This window comes from Lemur catta, chromosome 9, assembly GCF_020740605.2.
Source record: "Lemur catta isolate mLemCat1 chromosome 9, mLemCat1.pri, whole genome shotgun sequence".
NCBI classification, from domain to species: Eukaryota; Metazoa; Chordata; class Mammalia; order Primates; family Lemuridae; genus Lemur; species Lemur catta.
In genome coordinates this window covers 59707768-59724809 of record NC_059136.1, presented here as the reverse complement: position 1 = coordinate 59724809, position 17042 = coordinate 59707768, and the positions used below count along the sequence as shown (strand labels likewise).

The 17042-nt window shown below is 40.6% G+C and overlaps 1 protein-coding gene across 1 annotated transcript in view; it reads left to right on the top strand.

Annotated features, from left to right (window-relative positions):
• Nucleotides 1–12080, top strand: part of POP1 (POP1 homolog, ribonuclease P/MRP subunit) — a 31697-nt gene extending 19617 nt beyond the window's left edge. The window contains exons 12-16 of the mRNA XM_045560709.1: nucleotides 515–630; nucleotides 3232–3423; nucleotides 4560–4714; nucleotides 9497–9853; nucleotides 11284–12080. Of these exons, the coding sequence (XP_045416665.1) occupies nucleotides 515–630; nucleotides 3232–3423; nucleotides 4560–4714; nucleotides 9497–9853; nucleotides 11284–11938 (1475 nt within the window). The 3' untranslated portion in view covers nucleotides 11939–12080. The remainder of the gene's footprint in view (nucleotides 1–514; nucleotides 631–3231; nucleotides 3424–4559; nucleotides 4715–9496; nucleotides 9854–11283) is intronic.
• Nucleotides 12081–17042: the final 4962 nt, after the last annotated feature.

Sequence of the window (17042 nt, the reverse complement as noted above, 5' to 3'; positions counted from 1 at the left end):
CCTGCCGCTTGAGCTGCGCCCCCACCGCCCCCCACGCCGGTGGAAAAATTGTCTTCTGTGAAACTTAGGAATAGGGCTGCACAGCAGGAGGTGAGTAGTGGGAGAGCGAGCGAAGCTTCGAAGCTTCATCTGTATTTATAGCTGCTCCCCATCACTCTCATCACTGCCTGAGCTCTGCCCGCCATCCGTGGAAAAATTGTCTCCCATGAAACCAGTCTCTGGTGCCAAAAAGACTGGGGACTGCTAAATAGAGATAATTTGATATTATAATATTTGCATCTCATATACAAAAAATAAATATCAAAGAAAAAAGTTTAGGAACCTTTGCTATTTCATAAATTATGAAACCAACTATAAGAATAACTTAATTTCTTATTAAGTAAATTCTTCTAAAGAAGTTAAGTAAATGCCTATGAAATATTTTCTTATAACAAAAGTTCTACTGCCAACTTTTAGAGTTTGACTTCACTAATCTAAAGGATGTGGTTTGAAGGCTATTTCTTTTCCTTCTTAGATAATGAGAAAGTTAGACAGCTGCTTCTGGAGGGTGTGCCTGTGGAATGTACACATAGCTTTATCTGGAACCAAGATATCTGTAAGAGTGTCACAGAGAATAAAATCTCGGATCAGGTAACTAATAGTGTAAGGATTATTGGTAAAGTCTTGAATGACAGGTTAAATTTGTCATTCTAGAGACCATAAAGGGTTCATACTTTGTAGAATCCCATAGACTTGCTTTTATTTTCAAACAACTTGTTGATACCTTACTCATGATGCATACTGTGATTTTTTTTTTTTCCTATTCTTAGAGGTAATCTACAAATAAGGATAAGAATCTAAGAATAAGATAAGGATCTTATCTATTACCTAAGGGTAAAAATCTAAGAATAAGGATACATATTGTGACTTTTTTCCTGTTCTTAGGGATAAAATAAGAATAATCTTTAGAAAAAGTGAATACAAAACTGTTTTTTGAAATGATGATCTCATGGTTTAAATATGTTTTTCTTTTATTGTTTTTTTTCTTCTTAAATGTTCTCTGTCTTTAATTTCACTGTGATTGAGCTCCCACCAGGGCCAGGCATTGTATTAAGTGCTGAGATAAATCACTGGGATCTGATCGAAGAAGTACAGCGTACTAAGGAAGCCTATAGAAGGCGTGCTGAGCCCACAATGGGGAAATTGAGGCTGGCCTCCTGGATGGAGGAGCTGATATTTGAGCTGAGTCTCAGGCAGGAAATAGAATTAACTAGACTTCTCGGGGGCAGGGTCAAGTTTGCAGTGGAAAAAAGATTGCAGGAAATGAGAACAGTGTGTGCAGGGGCCCAGCCTGAAAACAGGGTGATGTGTTCATGAATCTCCCAGTAAATCAGGAGCATGGAGTTGAGGGTGGGGCAAGAAATGAAACTGAAGAGATAAATAGGAGCCAGAGCATAAAAGACCCTGAGGCATCTGAAGGATTTGGACTGGGGATATAGGGCACCCTTGAAGGTTTTAAGGCGGGTCACAACAGGATGAGATTTCATTCCGGCAGTAGTGTGGAGGGGGGACTAGACTGGGGGTAAGGATGGGCCTGGAGGAGCTGGAGAGAGCATTGTGGGGTTGGATGGCCTTAAATGAGACCTTCGAAATAATCCAGGTATGACATGATGGGGGACTGACTTGTGGCAGTGTGGCAGGAGTGGAGGGGTTGGGGTTTAATACCTATTCCTGGAAGGTAAAATTGACCAGACATGGTGGTTGGATAGAAAGTGGGAGGTAAGAAGGGAGGAGACGTGTAGATTAGTTATTAATACTAACATTCTAGCTTGGGTTTAGAATCTCAGTTTAAAGAGAGCCAGAGCCATGTCTAACTTGTTCATTGCTGTATTCCCTGGTTCAAGAAAAGTGGCTGGCACATAAGAGGTGCTCAGTAAATATTTGGGTGGATGAATGAGTGAAGTATGTGCATTGTGGCACCATTCAGTTTGGTGGGCAACACAGGAGGAGAGCAGGTACAGTGGGAGAGATGACGAGGTCAGTCTTGAGTAAACTGAGTTAAGAGGCTGTGGGACTCCTGAGGAGCAGAGGCCTAGGAAACAGGTTTCTTTCCCAGGAGGAGGAAAAGTCAGGGCCAAAGAGATATATATTTTGGAATTACCAACTTAGAGATGGTAGTAGAAACTCAAGCAAAGGTAAAAAAAAAAAAAAAAAAAAAAATTAGGACTCGGACCTGGCTTGAAGAGCATTCATGAGGTAGCAGTTAGACCTCATAGCATGGAGGCAGTCTCTTGTACAGTTTTTCTAAATTGAGTGATAGCTCTCTTACCTACCTGTTAATCTCTTTTTACAGCTCCAAGAAAAGTCTGAAAGGACATTGTTATCTACTCCCTACATTCTCCTTAACAGTAATTTATAGCACCTTCTATTTTAAATCTTTAAGACCTGGTGAGAAATTTTCTCAAGAGCCAGGGTATTTTTCCAATTGCACATCCTTGAGAAGTTTTCATTTGTTTATTCCTTTTTTACTTCATGCCAACAAATCTTAATCAAAATAAATGTAGGGACATAGTATCAAAATAAAAGATTAATCATTTTTTTTTTCTTTTTTTGAGGCAGAGTCTCACTCTGTTGCCCAGGCTAGAGTGCCATGGCATCAGCCTAGCTCACAGCAACCTCAAACTCCTGGGCTTAAGTGATCCTCCTGCCTCAGCCTCCCGAGTAGCTGGGACTACAGGCATGCGCCACCATGCCCGGCTAATTTTTTTATATATACATTTTTTAGCTGTCCATATAATTTCTTTCTATTTTTAGTAGAGATGGGGTCTCGCTCTTGCTCAGGCTGGTCTCGAACTCCTGAGCTCAAACAATCTGCCCGCCTCGGCCTCCCAGAGTGCTAGGATTACAGACATGAGCCACCACGCCCGGCCAAAAGATTAATCTTGACATAAGACATTAGCAGAATGAACGTATATCATTTTATAACTCTGGATCATGTGGTATATTCTAGCACAAATTTAACATATTTAAGATAATTTGGCATTTTCTACCAAAGCACTTGTATAGAGGAAAATCTTTATCTGTAGAAAGATTACCTTATATTTGAAATGGCTTGCATTTATTTATTTATTGAAAACTTTTTTCTTGCTCTTTAAAAGAGCATTTACCTTTCTAAAGCTGCTATTAGGGGGACCCAGTAGAACCTCCAGAAGACTAGGGTTGTTTGTCTTGAATTATTTTCTTCCACTTTAGGATTTAAACCGGATGAGAAGTGAATTGCTGGTGCCTGGATCACAGCTTGTTTTAGGTCCCTGTGAATCCAAGATACCTATACTTTTGATTCAGCAGCCAGGAAAAGTGACTGGTGAAGACCGACTGGGCTGGGGAAGTGGCTGGGATGTCTTGCTCCCAAAAGGATGGGGCATGGCTTTCTGGATTCCATTTGTAAGTTACTTTTTGATTTTGACTAATAGTTGCAACATTTAAAATACATTCCTAATCAATACTAAGTGCTGATAATGTTCTAGACTTTATTATACAACTTAGAAATTGAATGGTATGTCTCTATCCTTAGAGCTATAACCCTGGATACAAGATACATCATACATATAGTCCCCAGAGTGAGGTTCCCATGATAAGACCTGTGCTGACATATTGTGAATTGTTGCGGTTTTTAAAGTAGCTTTAATTTTGAATAGTAGTGGTAATAGAATTTTGAGGTCTTTGACTTGAAGAAATTTGTTTTAGAAGGAAAGGACTTAACTTTTACAGATGTATAGAATACATTTTTTGTTTTTAAAAAATGTTAACTAAAACCATGTACTCCTATTTATCAAATGCAGCTAAAAATTTTATTAAAATCTAATGCTTTTTTCTTCCTGGTTATTTTAAATATGACTTTGGTGCTAGAGAGTGTAAAAGGCATGTAAGACTGTTAGATTCATGCCGGGGATTAATTTTTAGCATGCCTCATGCAAAGGATGTTTAATTAATCATTTTGGAGTGGAAATATTTTTAAATCATTCTATTTAATTTTTTTCTTATGAAATATTTAAAACATACAAAAAAGAATAGATAGTGATATAATAAATAATAAATACCTATCTACCCTTTACCCACCATCCAGCTTAAGAAATAAAACATTATAGGTTTGTTGGAAGTGCCCTGTGTACCTCTCTCCAATCTCATGTCCCTTTTTCCTTCTAAAACAATCACTATTCTGATTTTGATGTTTGTTACTACCATGCATATTTTTATAGCTTTATTAAGTATGTATATGTTTGACAATAAAATAACTCTATTTGACATGTTTTAAAACTATTATAAACCTCACTGTATCTATGCTTTTGCAATTTGCCATATTCATTTGACATCAGGATATTCCCATGTTGATCAATGAAGCTCGATTTCATTCATTTTTATTATTGTATGGTAATCCATTGTAGGATTATCCCATAAAGTATTAGTCTATTCTCCGTTTGATGGGCATTTAGGCTGTTTCCCATTTTTCCCTTATAAACAATTAAGCAGTTCCACTTTAAGTTGGTAAATTGACAATAACTTTTTGACATTTCTTTTAGATCTATCGAGGTGCAAGAGTTGGAGGATTAAAAGAGGCTGTAGTACATTCCCAGTATAAAAGGTCACCTAACATTCCAGGTGATTTCCCAGATTGCCCTGCTGGGATTCTGTTTGCTGAAGAGCAAGCTAAGAATCTTCTTGAAAAGTATAAAAGGTAAGAAACTGGCTTCTCTAGTTTGATAATGTCTTAAGGAGAAAAGAAGTGCGTACTCAAATTAGCCAACAGTGTTTGGGATGGCTTTGGTAACTCCTGTTTTATAATATGGAGTTTTTATAGACTTTTCCTCGAGTTCAGCATTACTGAGATGTAATTAAGAAGATATTACTTAAGTCAGGAGATTGTCTTATGTCTGTCAGCTTTTATAGGCCCATCTGGGTTATTGTACAAACCCTTCTGGTTATTTGCTTACATCGATCCTGGAGTATACCTAAACTGGATGTGAGTTTCAGACACTTGTTAATAGATTCCTACTAATAGATCCCTACCCCATGGAAGTTGTGTTTTTTAAAAAACTGATTATCGAAGTAATAATATATTTATATAATTTTAATGAAACTATAGAAATATATAACAATACTTTATAAACTGGTATAGTCCTGCCATCCAGAGACATAAGCATTGTTTTTATATTTTAGTATCTATCCATCTAGACTTTTCTTTTTTCATTGGAAGTGTGGCCAATGAAGGGCTTTATTTTCTTTCTTTTCTTTCATTTTTTGAGACAGAGTCTCACTCTGTCACCCTGGGTAGAGTACAGTGGCGTCATCATAGCTCACTGCAACCTCAAACTCCTGGGCTCCAGTGATCCTCCTACCTCAGCCTCCCAAGTAGCTGGGACTATAGGCATATGCCATGATGCTCGGCTAATTTTTCTATTTTTAGAAATAGAGACGGGGTCTCGCTCTTGCTCAGGCTGGTCTCGAACTCTTGACCTCAAGTGATCCTCCTGCCTCAGCCTCCCAGAGTGGTAGGATTATAGGTGTGAGCCATGACCCAGCCTTTATTTCCTTTATATTGTGAACTATGTTCTATCATCAGGAACCTGTATTTCTCACTGAACTGTAGGCTCCTGGAAGCACGGAAACTCTCTCATGGCATCTGCAGTGTCTAGCCAGTGCCTTTTGCATAGTAGGGCTTAATAGCTTTTATTTGTTGTCTGAAGAATAACTGAGTAATTGAATGTTGCAATTCCTTGACTGTGAGCTCCATCAGGGCAGAATTGTGTTTTCCTGTTCACTGCTGCAACCACAGAGACAGAGTGCCTGGCTTTTAAACCATTGGTAGAGTGATGGATGAGTAAATAAATGAATGAATGAGTGAGTGAATAAATGGTAATACATTGCTGGATTGCTAGCTCACCACCTCTTTGAGGGCAGTAATCATGGGTTGTATACCCTTGTGCCATGTGTATAATATGTACTTGAGGGTCTTCTGTGTGTTTGTTAAATAACAATTGACAATAATGCTTATTTCTCACTCTTTTAAAGTTTTTTTATTCATGTAAATTTTCCATAGATACAAATTTTTCAAAAAAGGATGGTACTGTGTATACCATTTTGAAACCTGCCTTTTTCATTGAACAATGCATTATGGATAGTTTTTCCATATCAAAAAATAGGATTGTAAACCAAGTATTGGCAAACTTTTTTGGTGGAAGGCCAGATGATAAATATTTTTGGCTTTGTGGGCCCTGCAGTCTCTGTTGCAACTATCCAGCTCTGCCATTGTGGCACAAAAGCAGCCACAGATCACATATAAACGAATGAGCATGGCTGTGTTCCAATCACATTTTATTTATGGACACTCAAATTTGAATTTCGTATAATTTTCATGTGTCATAAAATATTATTACTTTGTTTTTTTTCCAACCATTTAAAAATGTAAAAACCATTGTTAGCTCATGGGTTGTACAAAAACAGACAGCAGGTCAGATTTGGTCTGTGAGTCATAGCCTGCCAGCTCTTGCTCCGAATATAACTTTGAATGGTCACATAGGATTGCAGTGTGGATGTACAGTAATTTATCAGTGGTCCTTTAGGTTATTTCCAGTTTTTTTGCTATGTGCTTCTGTAAACATCTTCCTGTGTACATCTTTACATATTTATCTGATTTATTCATTCATTTAGCACATACTTATTTAGAGCTTGTGTGTGTCAAACACCATTCTAGGCACTGGGGCTCCAGCAGGGACAAGGCAGACAAGTCTTTCCCTGCCTTCATGGAGCTTATATTCTTGATGGAAGCAATGTTTCTAGGCTGGTGGGGGGCACCCAGGAAAGGGGAGAGAGGATAAAATACAAGAGCAAAGCCCTTGAACAGGGAGGAGAGGGTGGCATCTGATAGGGTCAGGTTCAGTTCTTCCACTACAGCAGGCAGTTAGGCTGCCTCTGAAATCTGAACACAGATTTAGGTAGGTTAGGTTAGATTCTGTGGTGGGGAGATTAGGTAGCACTCTCCTGATTGTGACTGTCTTTGTGGAAAAAGAGGGGGAGATTAGCAGCCAGCAGTAAGAGGAGGAGAAGAATTGATGTAAACAGTTTTTGGGAGAGTAGAAGATTGAATTGACTGGAGAAATATAAGAGATCTGTAAGAAATGTATGAGAGCATCCAGTTGAGATTTGTGTTAATAAAGTAAGACCATTCAGGACCATTGCGTGGTCTTCCTCGCTGTGTTCTGTCAACTTAGGTGCTGGCATGGGGATGCTGGAGAGTCGGCTGCAACCAGGCCATCCAGAATTCAGTGGCTTAACGTGATAAAAGTTTTATTTTTCACTTGTGGAACAGTTGAGTGTGGTGTTTTTGACCAGGGGCTGGGGTTTCAGAGATCTGGGCACCTTCTGTCCTGTGGTTTCACTATTTCCCCCAGGGCCGAGGGGTCTTTTGCATGCAGCTGGGGGGAGGGAAGAAGACCCTGGAGGAATATGAGTTGGGCCGAGGAGTGGTGAGCATGTCACTTCCACTCAGATTCTCCCAGCCACAAGCAAAATGAGGACATGTAACCTAGCAGTGTGCTCAGGAAGAAGAGAAAATAAATTCAGTGAAAACCCTAGCTTGTCTCTGCACGAGGATGAAATGAATTAAAATTTATAGCGTACTTGGAACAGCAATGGCATGTGCTCAATAAGTATTAGCTATTGTCATTGTTGTTATTATTATTCCAGTCTTGTCTGAATTTATATTAGTGTAAAAAAATGAAACTGCTGTACAACACAGTAAGCCATTTCTGACCCCAGACCCCCACCCCCTACCTCCTACCATCTGTATTCTCACACTTCACCTAGTACTGCTGTATGCTGAGAGCAGAGGGTATGTGGCAAGTACCCCCCTCTACCTTGTGACCTAATATCTCTTTGATTTATATATGAAATTTTGTGAGAATTTGTTTAAATTGTATTTACCTTTCTTCTGGGATGAAAGAGATGTTTTTTCTTTAAAAGCCTAACCAAAATTCAGATTATGTCTTGTCTCCTTAGTATCCTGTTCTTATTATCTTTTTCATCTTGAACTAGGAGTTGTCTCTACTTCTCTAGATTATCTTTTCTTTAAGCTTTAGAAATTATAATTTCAAATCCTACTTTTCGTACTTTTTATTCCATATAGATCAGTAAAACTCAAAGTAGTTTGTGGGAATACTGTGTTCTCCTGCACTGTGTTGTGGCACTACATATGCTGTGAATAAAATGAGTTTTCTATTCAAGGGGTTGAAATGGGTATACATGGTTATCCCTTCAGATTTTGAAAGGTCTCTGGGTAAGGCAAGTACCTGGGAGTGTGTGATCAGCTGCCTCTCCTAGGAGGCTAGTACACCTCCAGAGAGGTTCAAATTTGAGAGTACAGGCTTAAGCTAAGAGTGAACCCCCTTGATCAAGCCTATAGGTTCATTTCCATTTGTGTCCTAGGATACAACACATGGTAAGAAGTAAATGAGGGAAGGAATGTGTGGGCTGTTCCAGAGCAGAGCACCTGAAGATGTAGTCTTGGACTGCTAAGAGTACTCTGGGCCAGAATAGCCAAAAGCCAAGCCACTACCTGCTTCTTGGGATCAGGGCCTGGTTTTCACTAGCTTGTAGTATTTCTCAAAGGTTCTACTTCATTTATATGTTGCTGGAAAGGTCAATTGGTATCACCCTTGGGGAGGACAGTTTAGAATTATCTGTCAAAATTGAAAAGCCAACACTCTTTGCCTTAGTAGTTCCACTCCCAGGAACTCATCCTGTGGTCATACCTGTGCACGTGCAACATGTTCAAGGTCATTCACCGCAGCATTGTTTGTGGAAACAAAAACTTGAAAGTAGCCAAAACGTCCTTCAGTAGAGGACAGTCTAAATAAATTAGGGCGTATATAGATGGTGGAATAAGATAACAGAACCTTTTACAAAAGAATGAGAGAGCTTTCTGTACTGATATAAAGTGATCTCCAAGATATTTTGTTAAATGAAAAATGTGAAGTTAAGCAAAAAGTACTGTATTTAGTATGCCACCATTTATGTAAAAATAAGTAAAAAGAAAGAAATATGTATATATTTGCTTGAACGTACATAAAATGTCTCTGGAAGGATACATAAGAAACTGATAATGATATTGTCTTTGAGGAGGGCAGCTGGATCACTAGAGGTCAAGAGAGAGATAAACTTCACTGTAATCTTGAACTTAGAACCTTGTAAATATATAGGCACAGCATTGCACCCCTCCAGGAGCACCAATTACTAGTAGCTTTCAGTAGCCACATGGGGCTTCATTGTAGATGGATGCATTATCGATTAAAGACCAAAGAAAACATAAAAGCTTGGCCAATAGAATTGATTATTTATTATTCTTTGTCATGTATTTCTTGGAAAGCTTTTTTTGGTGTTTGCTTATAGAGATGGCCATAATTATTTTAATTGTCCAATACTAAATTGTTCAACATTGGTTCTCCTCTTTGTTTTTCATTAGACGCCCTCCTGCCAAACGACCCAACTATGTTAAGCTTGGCACTCTGGCCCCTTTCTGCTGTCCCTGGGAGCAGTTAACTCAAGACTGGGAGTTGAGAGTTCAGGCCCACAAAGAATCTTCTGTAGCTTCATCTCCACCTGGTGAGGAGAGTGACCTAAGATATGAGGTGTCTTGTGCTCCCATGCCTGAAAAAACTCAGCTATCTGATGAAGTGGGCACATCCATAAACCACTCCACGGAGTCCGAAGAAGTAATGGACACAGAGTGTCAAGACCAGGCAGCGGCTGAGAGGGTAATAGACCAGGATGTCAGTAAGAACCATGTTGCTGCCACTGGTAGTCAACTCTGCATTCTTAGGTAAGTGTAGGTGACTTCTGGACACATTTTGGGTTGCTTATTTTAATATTGAACAGGCTACAGGATGTAAAAGTTCTCACTGTTCCTTTCTGCAAAACCCAAGTGAATTTATGGACTTTCTGGAAAGGAAAGCCAGTCTTTTGATGTTTGATAGAGGGAAATAGCTTACTAATATTTGATATAGGGCATGGTAGTAATTGATGAAATGATTTAAAGTACTGTCATCAATAGACCTAAACCAAGGCGGTTTTTTTCTGACTTATTTAGTCTGAACAAGCATTCTTTCTTTAAATCACTGAATTAGATTTCTTCTAGTTCCTTTTGAATTGTATGAATTTAATGGTAGATTAGCAACACATTCAATGTAATATTGTCCTAGCCTTAGAGGCTACTATGTAAAATGTGTCCTACTCACAATACTGCTGCAGGCTAAGTTCTGCTTATAAGCTACATTATATTCTGTGCTCTGATTTTTTTTTTTTTTTTTGAGACAGAGTCCCACTCTGTTGCCCGGGCTAGAGTGAGTGCCGTGGCATCAGCCTAGCTCACAGCAACCTCAAACTCCTGGGCTTAAGATCCTACTGCCTCAGCCTCCCGAGTAGCTGGGACTACAGGCATGCGCCACCATGCCCAGCTAATTTTTTGCGTATATATTTTTAGTTGGCCAGATAATTTATTTCTATTTTTAGTAGAGATGGGGTCTCACTCTTGCTCAGGCTGGTCTCGAACTCCTGAGCTCGAGTGATCCTCCAGCCTCGGCCTCCCAGAGTGCTAGGATTATAGGTGTGAGCCACCGTGCGCAGCCCTCTGTGCTCTGATTTTTAAAAAGTACTCTTCCCTCTAGCCTCATACTTATTTTTCTCTATAGTAACCTCATAATTTCATATCTTTTTTTCTTACTTTATATATAATTATCTCTTAAAGTTTCTTTTCTCATTAAAATATTAGCTTCTTTTTATTCTCATCTTCTCACTGTAATTACAGTCTTAAATTTTGGCTGGGCATGGTGGCGCACGCCTGTAATCCTAGCACTCTGGGAGGCCGAGGCAGAAGGATCACTTGAGCCTAGGAGTTTGAGTTGCTGTGAGCTAGGCTGACGCCACGGCACTCTAGCCTGGGTGACAGAGTGAGACTCTGTCTCAAAAAAAATAAATAAAGACAATCCTAAATTTTATCTAAGTGTCTTATTTTTCTCTGTTTTCAACTTCTTAAATGTTTAGTCCTTCAGTTTCAGAACGGCAGACACAGAGAAAGAAAATTATCATTACTAAAATGTATTAAAATATATTTTTAATTTTTAAAAATTGTTTTGATACTTTCTTATATATAGTATAAAAAATCAAATTAACTCTAGCAATGTCTAATATTCTAATTGTATATTATTTCCTTGAACAAAATATCCTCAAATGTGTGTCTTCAACTTCATGTAGGAGTAGAAAATTACTGAAGCAACTGTCAGCCTGGTGTGGGCCCAGTTCTGGGGACAGTCGGGCAGCCCGGCGAGCTCCCAGCAGAGGCCAGCAAGAATTGACCAAAGACGCCTGCCTGTCTATTGTGGACCACTTCCCCAGGGCCCTGGTGTGGGTCAGCCTGTCTCTGCTCAGGAAGGGCAGCCCTGAGCCGCACACCATGATCTGTGTTCCAGCCAAGGAAGACTTCCTCCAGCTCAGTCAGGATCGGCATTACTGTGGGCCCCAGGAATCCAAACACAGTGACCCATTCAAGAGCAAGATCCTGAAACAGAACGAGAAGAAGAAAATGGAGAGAAGGCAGAAGCGGGGACGTGCCAGTTCTGAGGGCCTGGCAGTGGGAGATCCTGCAGCCAGGCAGGAAGCTCTGACTCTGGGGCTGTGGTCAGGCCCTCTTCCGAGTGTGACTTCGCACTGCTCCAGAGCTCTCCTAGGCTTTGTCACTCAGGGAGATTTTTCCATGGCTGTTGGCTGTGGAGAAGCCCTGGGGTTTGTTAGTTTGACAGGCTTGCTGGATATGCTGTCTAGCCAGCCAGCAGCTGAGAGGGGCTTGGTGTTACTGAGGCCTCCTGCCTCTCTGCAGTATCGCTTTGCGAGAATTGCTATTGAGGTATGAATGTGGTTTATATCCCAGCAGGACTTGGCAAAAGTTTGCCCAGTCCTACAGTTGGACAGTCCTGTTTTCCCTGTCTTTTGTTCAAAATATCATGTGAAATTCCCTGGAAACAAGATTAAAAAATGATATATTATGCAAATGATGAAATGTTTACATCCTTCCAGTAATCTTGTTGGTTTTCATCTTTCCCTGTCCTTGCTGTAATACTTGTAAATTACTTGGCATGTATAGCCAAAAGCTTTTGTAGTGTGATCCCTTGGTGTGCGTGATTCTTGCTGAAAATAATTAGAAGCTGTACATGTTATCTTTTATTTTGTTAGGAACAAAGGTCTGTCATGTCTGTTTGAAAAGCCTCTAGTCATGCGATAGGCAACAGTAGATGTTTAATGATTTGATTGTCACAGAAGAGGAAAAGACTGTAAACACTTGGCCTTTGTACCAGAAACATAGGCCCCTGATGGGCCACGTGCAGCTCTGTACTGTAATCAGCGTGCCCAACACCTTGTGCCACACAGAAAGAAAGAAATGGACAATTTATGGCTGCTTGTTTTCAGGCAGACTCAGATTCTGGCAAAAGTGTTGGGCTGGAATTAGAAATGGGGTCTGTGCCTTTATAACCCCTCAACTGACCTCTTTACTGTTTGTTGGCCAACACCTGATCCTAGGAGTTACTTAATTTTTTTAAGTAAAAAAATTAATTTTTTTTTAGTTTCTGTAAAGAATTTCCCAAAGCCATAGAGGACCATTTCTCTCAGTATGTTCTATGAAATATGTTACCAAAAAAAAAAAAAAAAGATTCTAAGGTCAGGTTGATTTGGGAAACTCTGGATTACACAAAGTTAAGCATTTCTTCATTAAAGGACTTCTGGAAACTTCCATGTGATAATGTGCATTGTGAATCTCCAGGAAGTAAATAATAGTGTATAGTATTTTCTAAATCGTTTTGATCCCCAAATTCCTTTTCCAAAGAGTGCTTTGTAAGCTCAGTGTTCTTAGGAACATGCTTTGGGCAACGTAGCTGCACAGCGCAATAGCTACCTCTGCAAGGTGATAACTAAAATGCCAAGCTGCTTTTCAACGCTGAAGCTGTCACATTGTCCACCTGAGGTTTTGAGCAGGGTGTAAAAGAAAGCTCTCATCCTGTCCCATGGGAAGAGTGGGCTCTTCATTGCTTTTTTCCACCTGAGGAGAAACTCAGTGGCTTATCAACTTTTAGTGGCCATGTATGTTTCACTCATACCCTTGGTCCTTACTTTCTTGCCATAAATTTCTAGCAGAGCCTGAGTGGGTTTTTTTTTTTTTAAATTTAAATGTTCAGTTGGCATTATTTCCTGTAAATGCATTGGGTTTTTGCAGTAGCATTTGGCAGTAAATGTCTCTGCGGGTGATGAATTTGGGGAAAGACACAGCGAATGTTAAGTAGTCAGAAAGTACCTTGAGCCAATGAAATGCCTGATGTTTTTCCTTCCACCATGCCTCTGAATGTCTTTGGGTTCAACCCAAACGAGACTGGGAAAAAAAAAAAACTGTGTAACTAAGTGGTGTCTATAAACAGAATAAATTAAAATGTCACCTGATGTTCAGTTGTGAATATTTATTGAACCATTTCTTATTTGTTTTCTAGGCTCAAAGTCACTTCATCTGCAGCTTAGCTCACTTGATGGCAGAAGTCTGAGTGTGCTTGTGGTCCCCTACCTCATTCTGTACCACACCCTGTGGGGCCTACTGCACTGGCCCCATTACAGGGTACAGGGACACATTTGCAATCACTCTGCTTTGTGGGTGGCAGGTCAGAGAGCCATGCACTGAAAAAATAGACTAGCATTCCTAAAATGTATTCCTGAGAGTACCGGTTCCTGCACCTGTTCCTGGAAAAAAGTGTTTCATGGTGAAATAAATTTGGGAAAAGCTACATACAGTATTCTATTGCAGACTCACAATGAATATTAGCATAGTCAAGTCTCTGCAAATTTCTATAGGAAAGAAATCTTTTGGACTCCACCCCACACACCTTTTTTTGTTTTTGTTTTTGTGTACCTATTGTCCAGAGAACATTAGTTTTACAGAATATATTTTGAAGAACTGTGACGGAATCTGCACATATGCAGTAAAGAATCCATGTCCGTTATGTAAAAGACTGATAAAGGAATGGTTTTACTTTCTGTGGCAATTGGATTGATTGCTGTGTTTGTTTTGATCCTGCCAGGTACCCCACGATACAGTACAAGAGCCACATAGCTACCAAAAAAGTCTACCATGGCCTCTGACCTGTTGTTGAATGGGCAGCAGTTTCAGGGTTCACGAAGTCAGTAAGCATCCTAAAAGGCAGGGCTGAACACTCAGAGACCAGCTACACACTTTAGTTGTGTAAGAAACAGAATTGATTCTTTCTGTGTGATTATGCTTTGTTTCTGTTTTTTTTTTTTTTTTTTAAAGCCAGGGTCTTGCTATGTTACTCAGGCTGGTGTGCAGTGGCACAATCATAGCTCATTGTGGCCATGAACTCCTGGGCTCAAGAGATCCACTCTAGCCTCCCTAGGGGCTAGGACTATAGGCATGTGCCACCATGTGCAGCTCGTTTTTAAAACGTTTTTTTGTAGAGACAGGGTCTCTGTGTTGCCCAGGCTGGTCTCAAACTCCTGGGCTCAAGTGTTCCTCCCACCTCGGCCTCCCAGTGCTGGGATTACAGGTGTGAGCCACTGTGTCTGGCCTATACTTTTTTTGTATTACATTAGTAATGCTGTTACATTAATCATACATATTCATGATGGAAAAATTAGAAAATTAAGATAAGCAACAATAACAAAATGTAAATCACCTGGATTTTCACCACCCAGGTGTAACCGCTTACCTTCTGGTACATATCCTTTAGGCATTAAGATGCATGTGGGTAGTTGTCTTTTTAAAACAATGGCATCAGTAACTACTGATATAAAAACCTATACCATGTAAGTGCATGTTGCCAGTTCCCTATGGAGCGTGATCGGCATGAGCCCTAATGTCAATACTCCTTTTATTGAGAATAGGAAGTTAGTAGGTAAGGGCCTGTTGTGCACTAAATGTAGCATTGCTGTCTTGGCGGCCACATGCCTGGTGTGAGTTCTTTCTTTCCAGCCAGTGGGAAATGAGGGCGGGTGATTGACAGACTGTATGGACTCCCTAGACATCTTAAATGGTCTCACAGCCAGCCAGCCCAAGGCCTGGGGAGCACAGAGCCAGGTCCAGGACTGGGCTGCCTAGCAGATAATACAAAACCTGAAGCAATTGCAGGTCACTCAGAGCAGCAACACCAGTTACACAGTGATTCTGGTTACTGCAGGCCTCCCTAGAACACGGAGGAACATAGGTGCTGTCTTTTCTGTGGCAACAGTGGTTTTCAGGCTTGTTGTACATTAGTCACCTGATAGCCCAGCTGCAGCCTAGAAATCAACCTCAGGTTGCGCCCAAGCATCAGCATTTCTTAAAAGCTCCCCAGGCCAGTGTGACTTGCAGCTTGGGTTGAGAACTATGGCTTTAGAAGGTCTCACTCTTTGGACCTTCTGCACCTTGGGGGATGTGAGTGAATAAGGAGGCCATGGAAACCTTAGAACTCTGGTGCCTTTAGCAGGCCTGCTTGCCAGTATGAAAAAATACATTTCTGCAACAAACATCAGCTCACTGGGTCTGTTGACGGCATTGTGAAGCATCCAGGTGGGAACTTAGTGGGAACTTAATGAGAGCAAGTGTAGAGGGCTGGGCAGCTCCCACTGGGAAGAGGCCTGGTCTTGTGAAGGAAAACAGCCTGGCTCATTACTTGCACAATCTTCACTACTTGAGAATATCAAATGAGGTCTTTTGTTTTCTTTTGGCCAGTATCCTTCCAGATCAGCTGTTCTCAGCCTTGGCTGCACATTGGAGTCACCTGGGGAGCTTTCAAAGCACTGGTGCCTGAGGCCCCGTACACTGCCCCACCAGAAATGCAGGTTTAACTTGTCAGGGTGTGGCCTGGACGCTGGGATTCTTAATTGCTCTCAGGTGACTGGCAGCCAGGGTTGAGAGCCACTGTTCCAGACTTTAAAAATGAAGTTCCAATATAATTATCCAAAGATACAGCTTATCAGTGACTGGGGACTGTGGGGAGCAGATGCAGGCTATCTTGAGGGGACACACGGCTGTTATTGATGGCCCTGGTTGGGGTCCTGTTGGAGCTGAGTAAATGGCCAAGTTCATGTCAAGGCATTTCCCCTTTCCCCTTTTTTTGAAAATTTAAATTTAAACAGGTACTGTTCTGGAAGAACCCACCCTAACCATCTGTGTGCTTTCACTTAAGGAAACATTTACAAACATGAAACTCCCCATGTTTCTGTCTCCAATCTCATCACACCCCTCTGGGCCTCACCCACTGTGCTCTGAACACATTGGTCTTTTGGCTCCCTGAGAAGCCAAGCTCTTGGCCCTCCGTTATTCTGCATATCCTGTGCTCTGCCTTCACGGAATGTCCTCCCCTCCTTATCCCATCCTTCCAAGCTCGATTTTTGGATCTCAGAGAGGCCTTCTCTACCTACCCTATTTAAAATAGCCTCCTCCTGCTAACATTATTGTCTCTGCCACGAGGGGTTTATTTCCTGACGACATCATGATGCATTATTCATTCTTTCGTTGTTTACTTGTTTGTTGTCTAGTCCATTAGACTGTGAGCCTCATAAAAGTGAGACCATGTCCTATTTGATTACTGTTGCACCCCTGGTTCTATCCCAGTGCTTAACCCATAATCTGTGTTTAATACATTTTTGTTGAGTTGATGCATTAATCAAAGAGGGTGTTTGTATTAAACTGCGTACAATTAATACTCTTGTAGAACAGATACATGGTTTGTAAGGAATTAATAAGCCACTAGGTGGTGCCAAAACCTCATGAGTAAACAGCCCGCTGTGGGACAAACGTAAGAGCTACAATATATTAATAATTCAGTTGTTTATGTCATGAGATTTGGGGAGTCTATGAGGTCATAGATCAATCAATATTTTCCCTTTTGGGGACAGACCCACACTACCAAAATCCTAGTTTGAAAAGTCTCCATGATGTTTAAACAAGTGCCTAGAAAAGAAACAACTTTAAAAGCTTT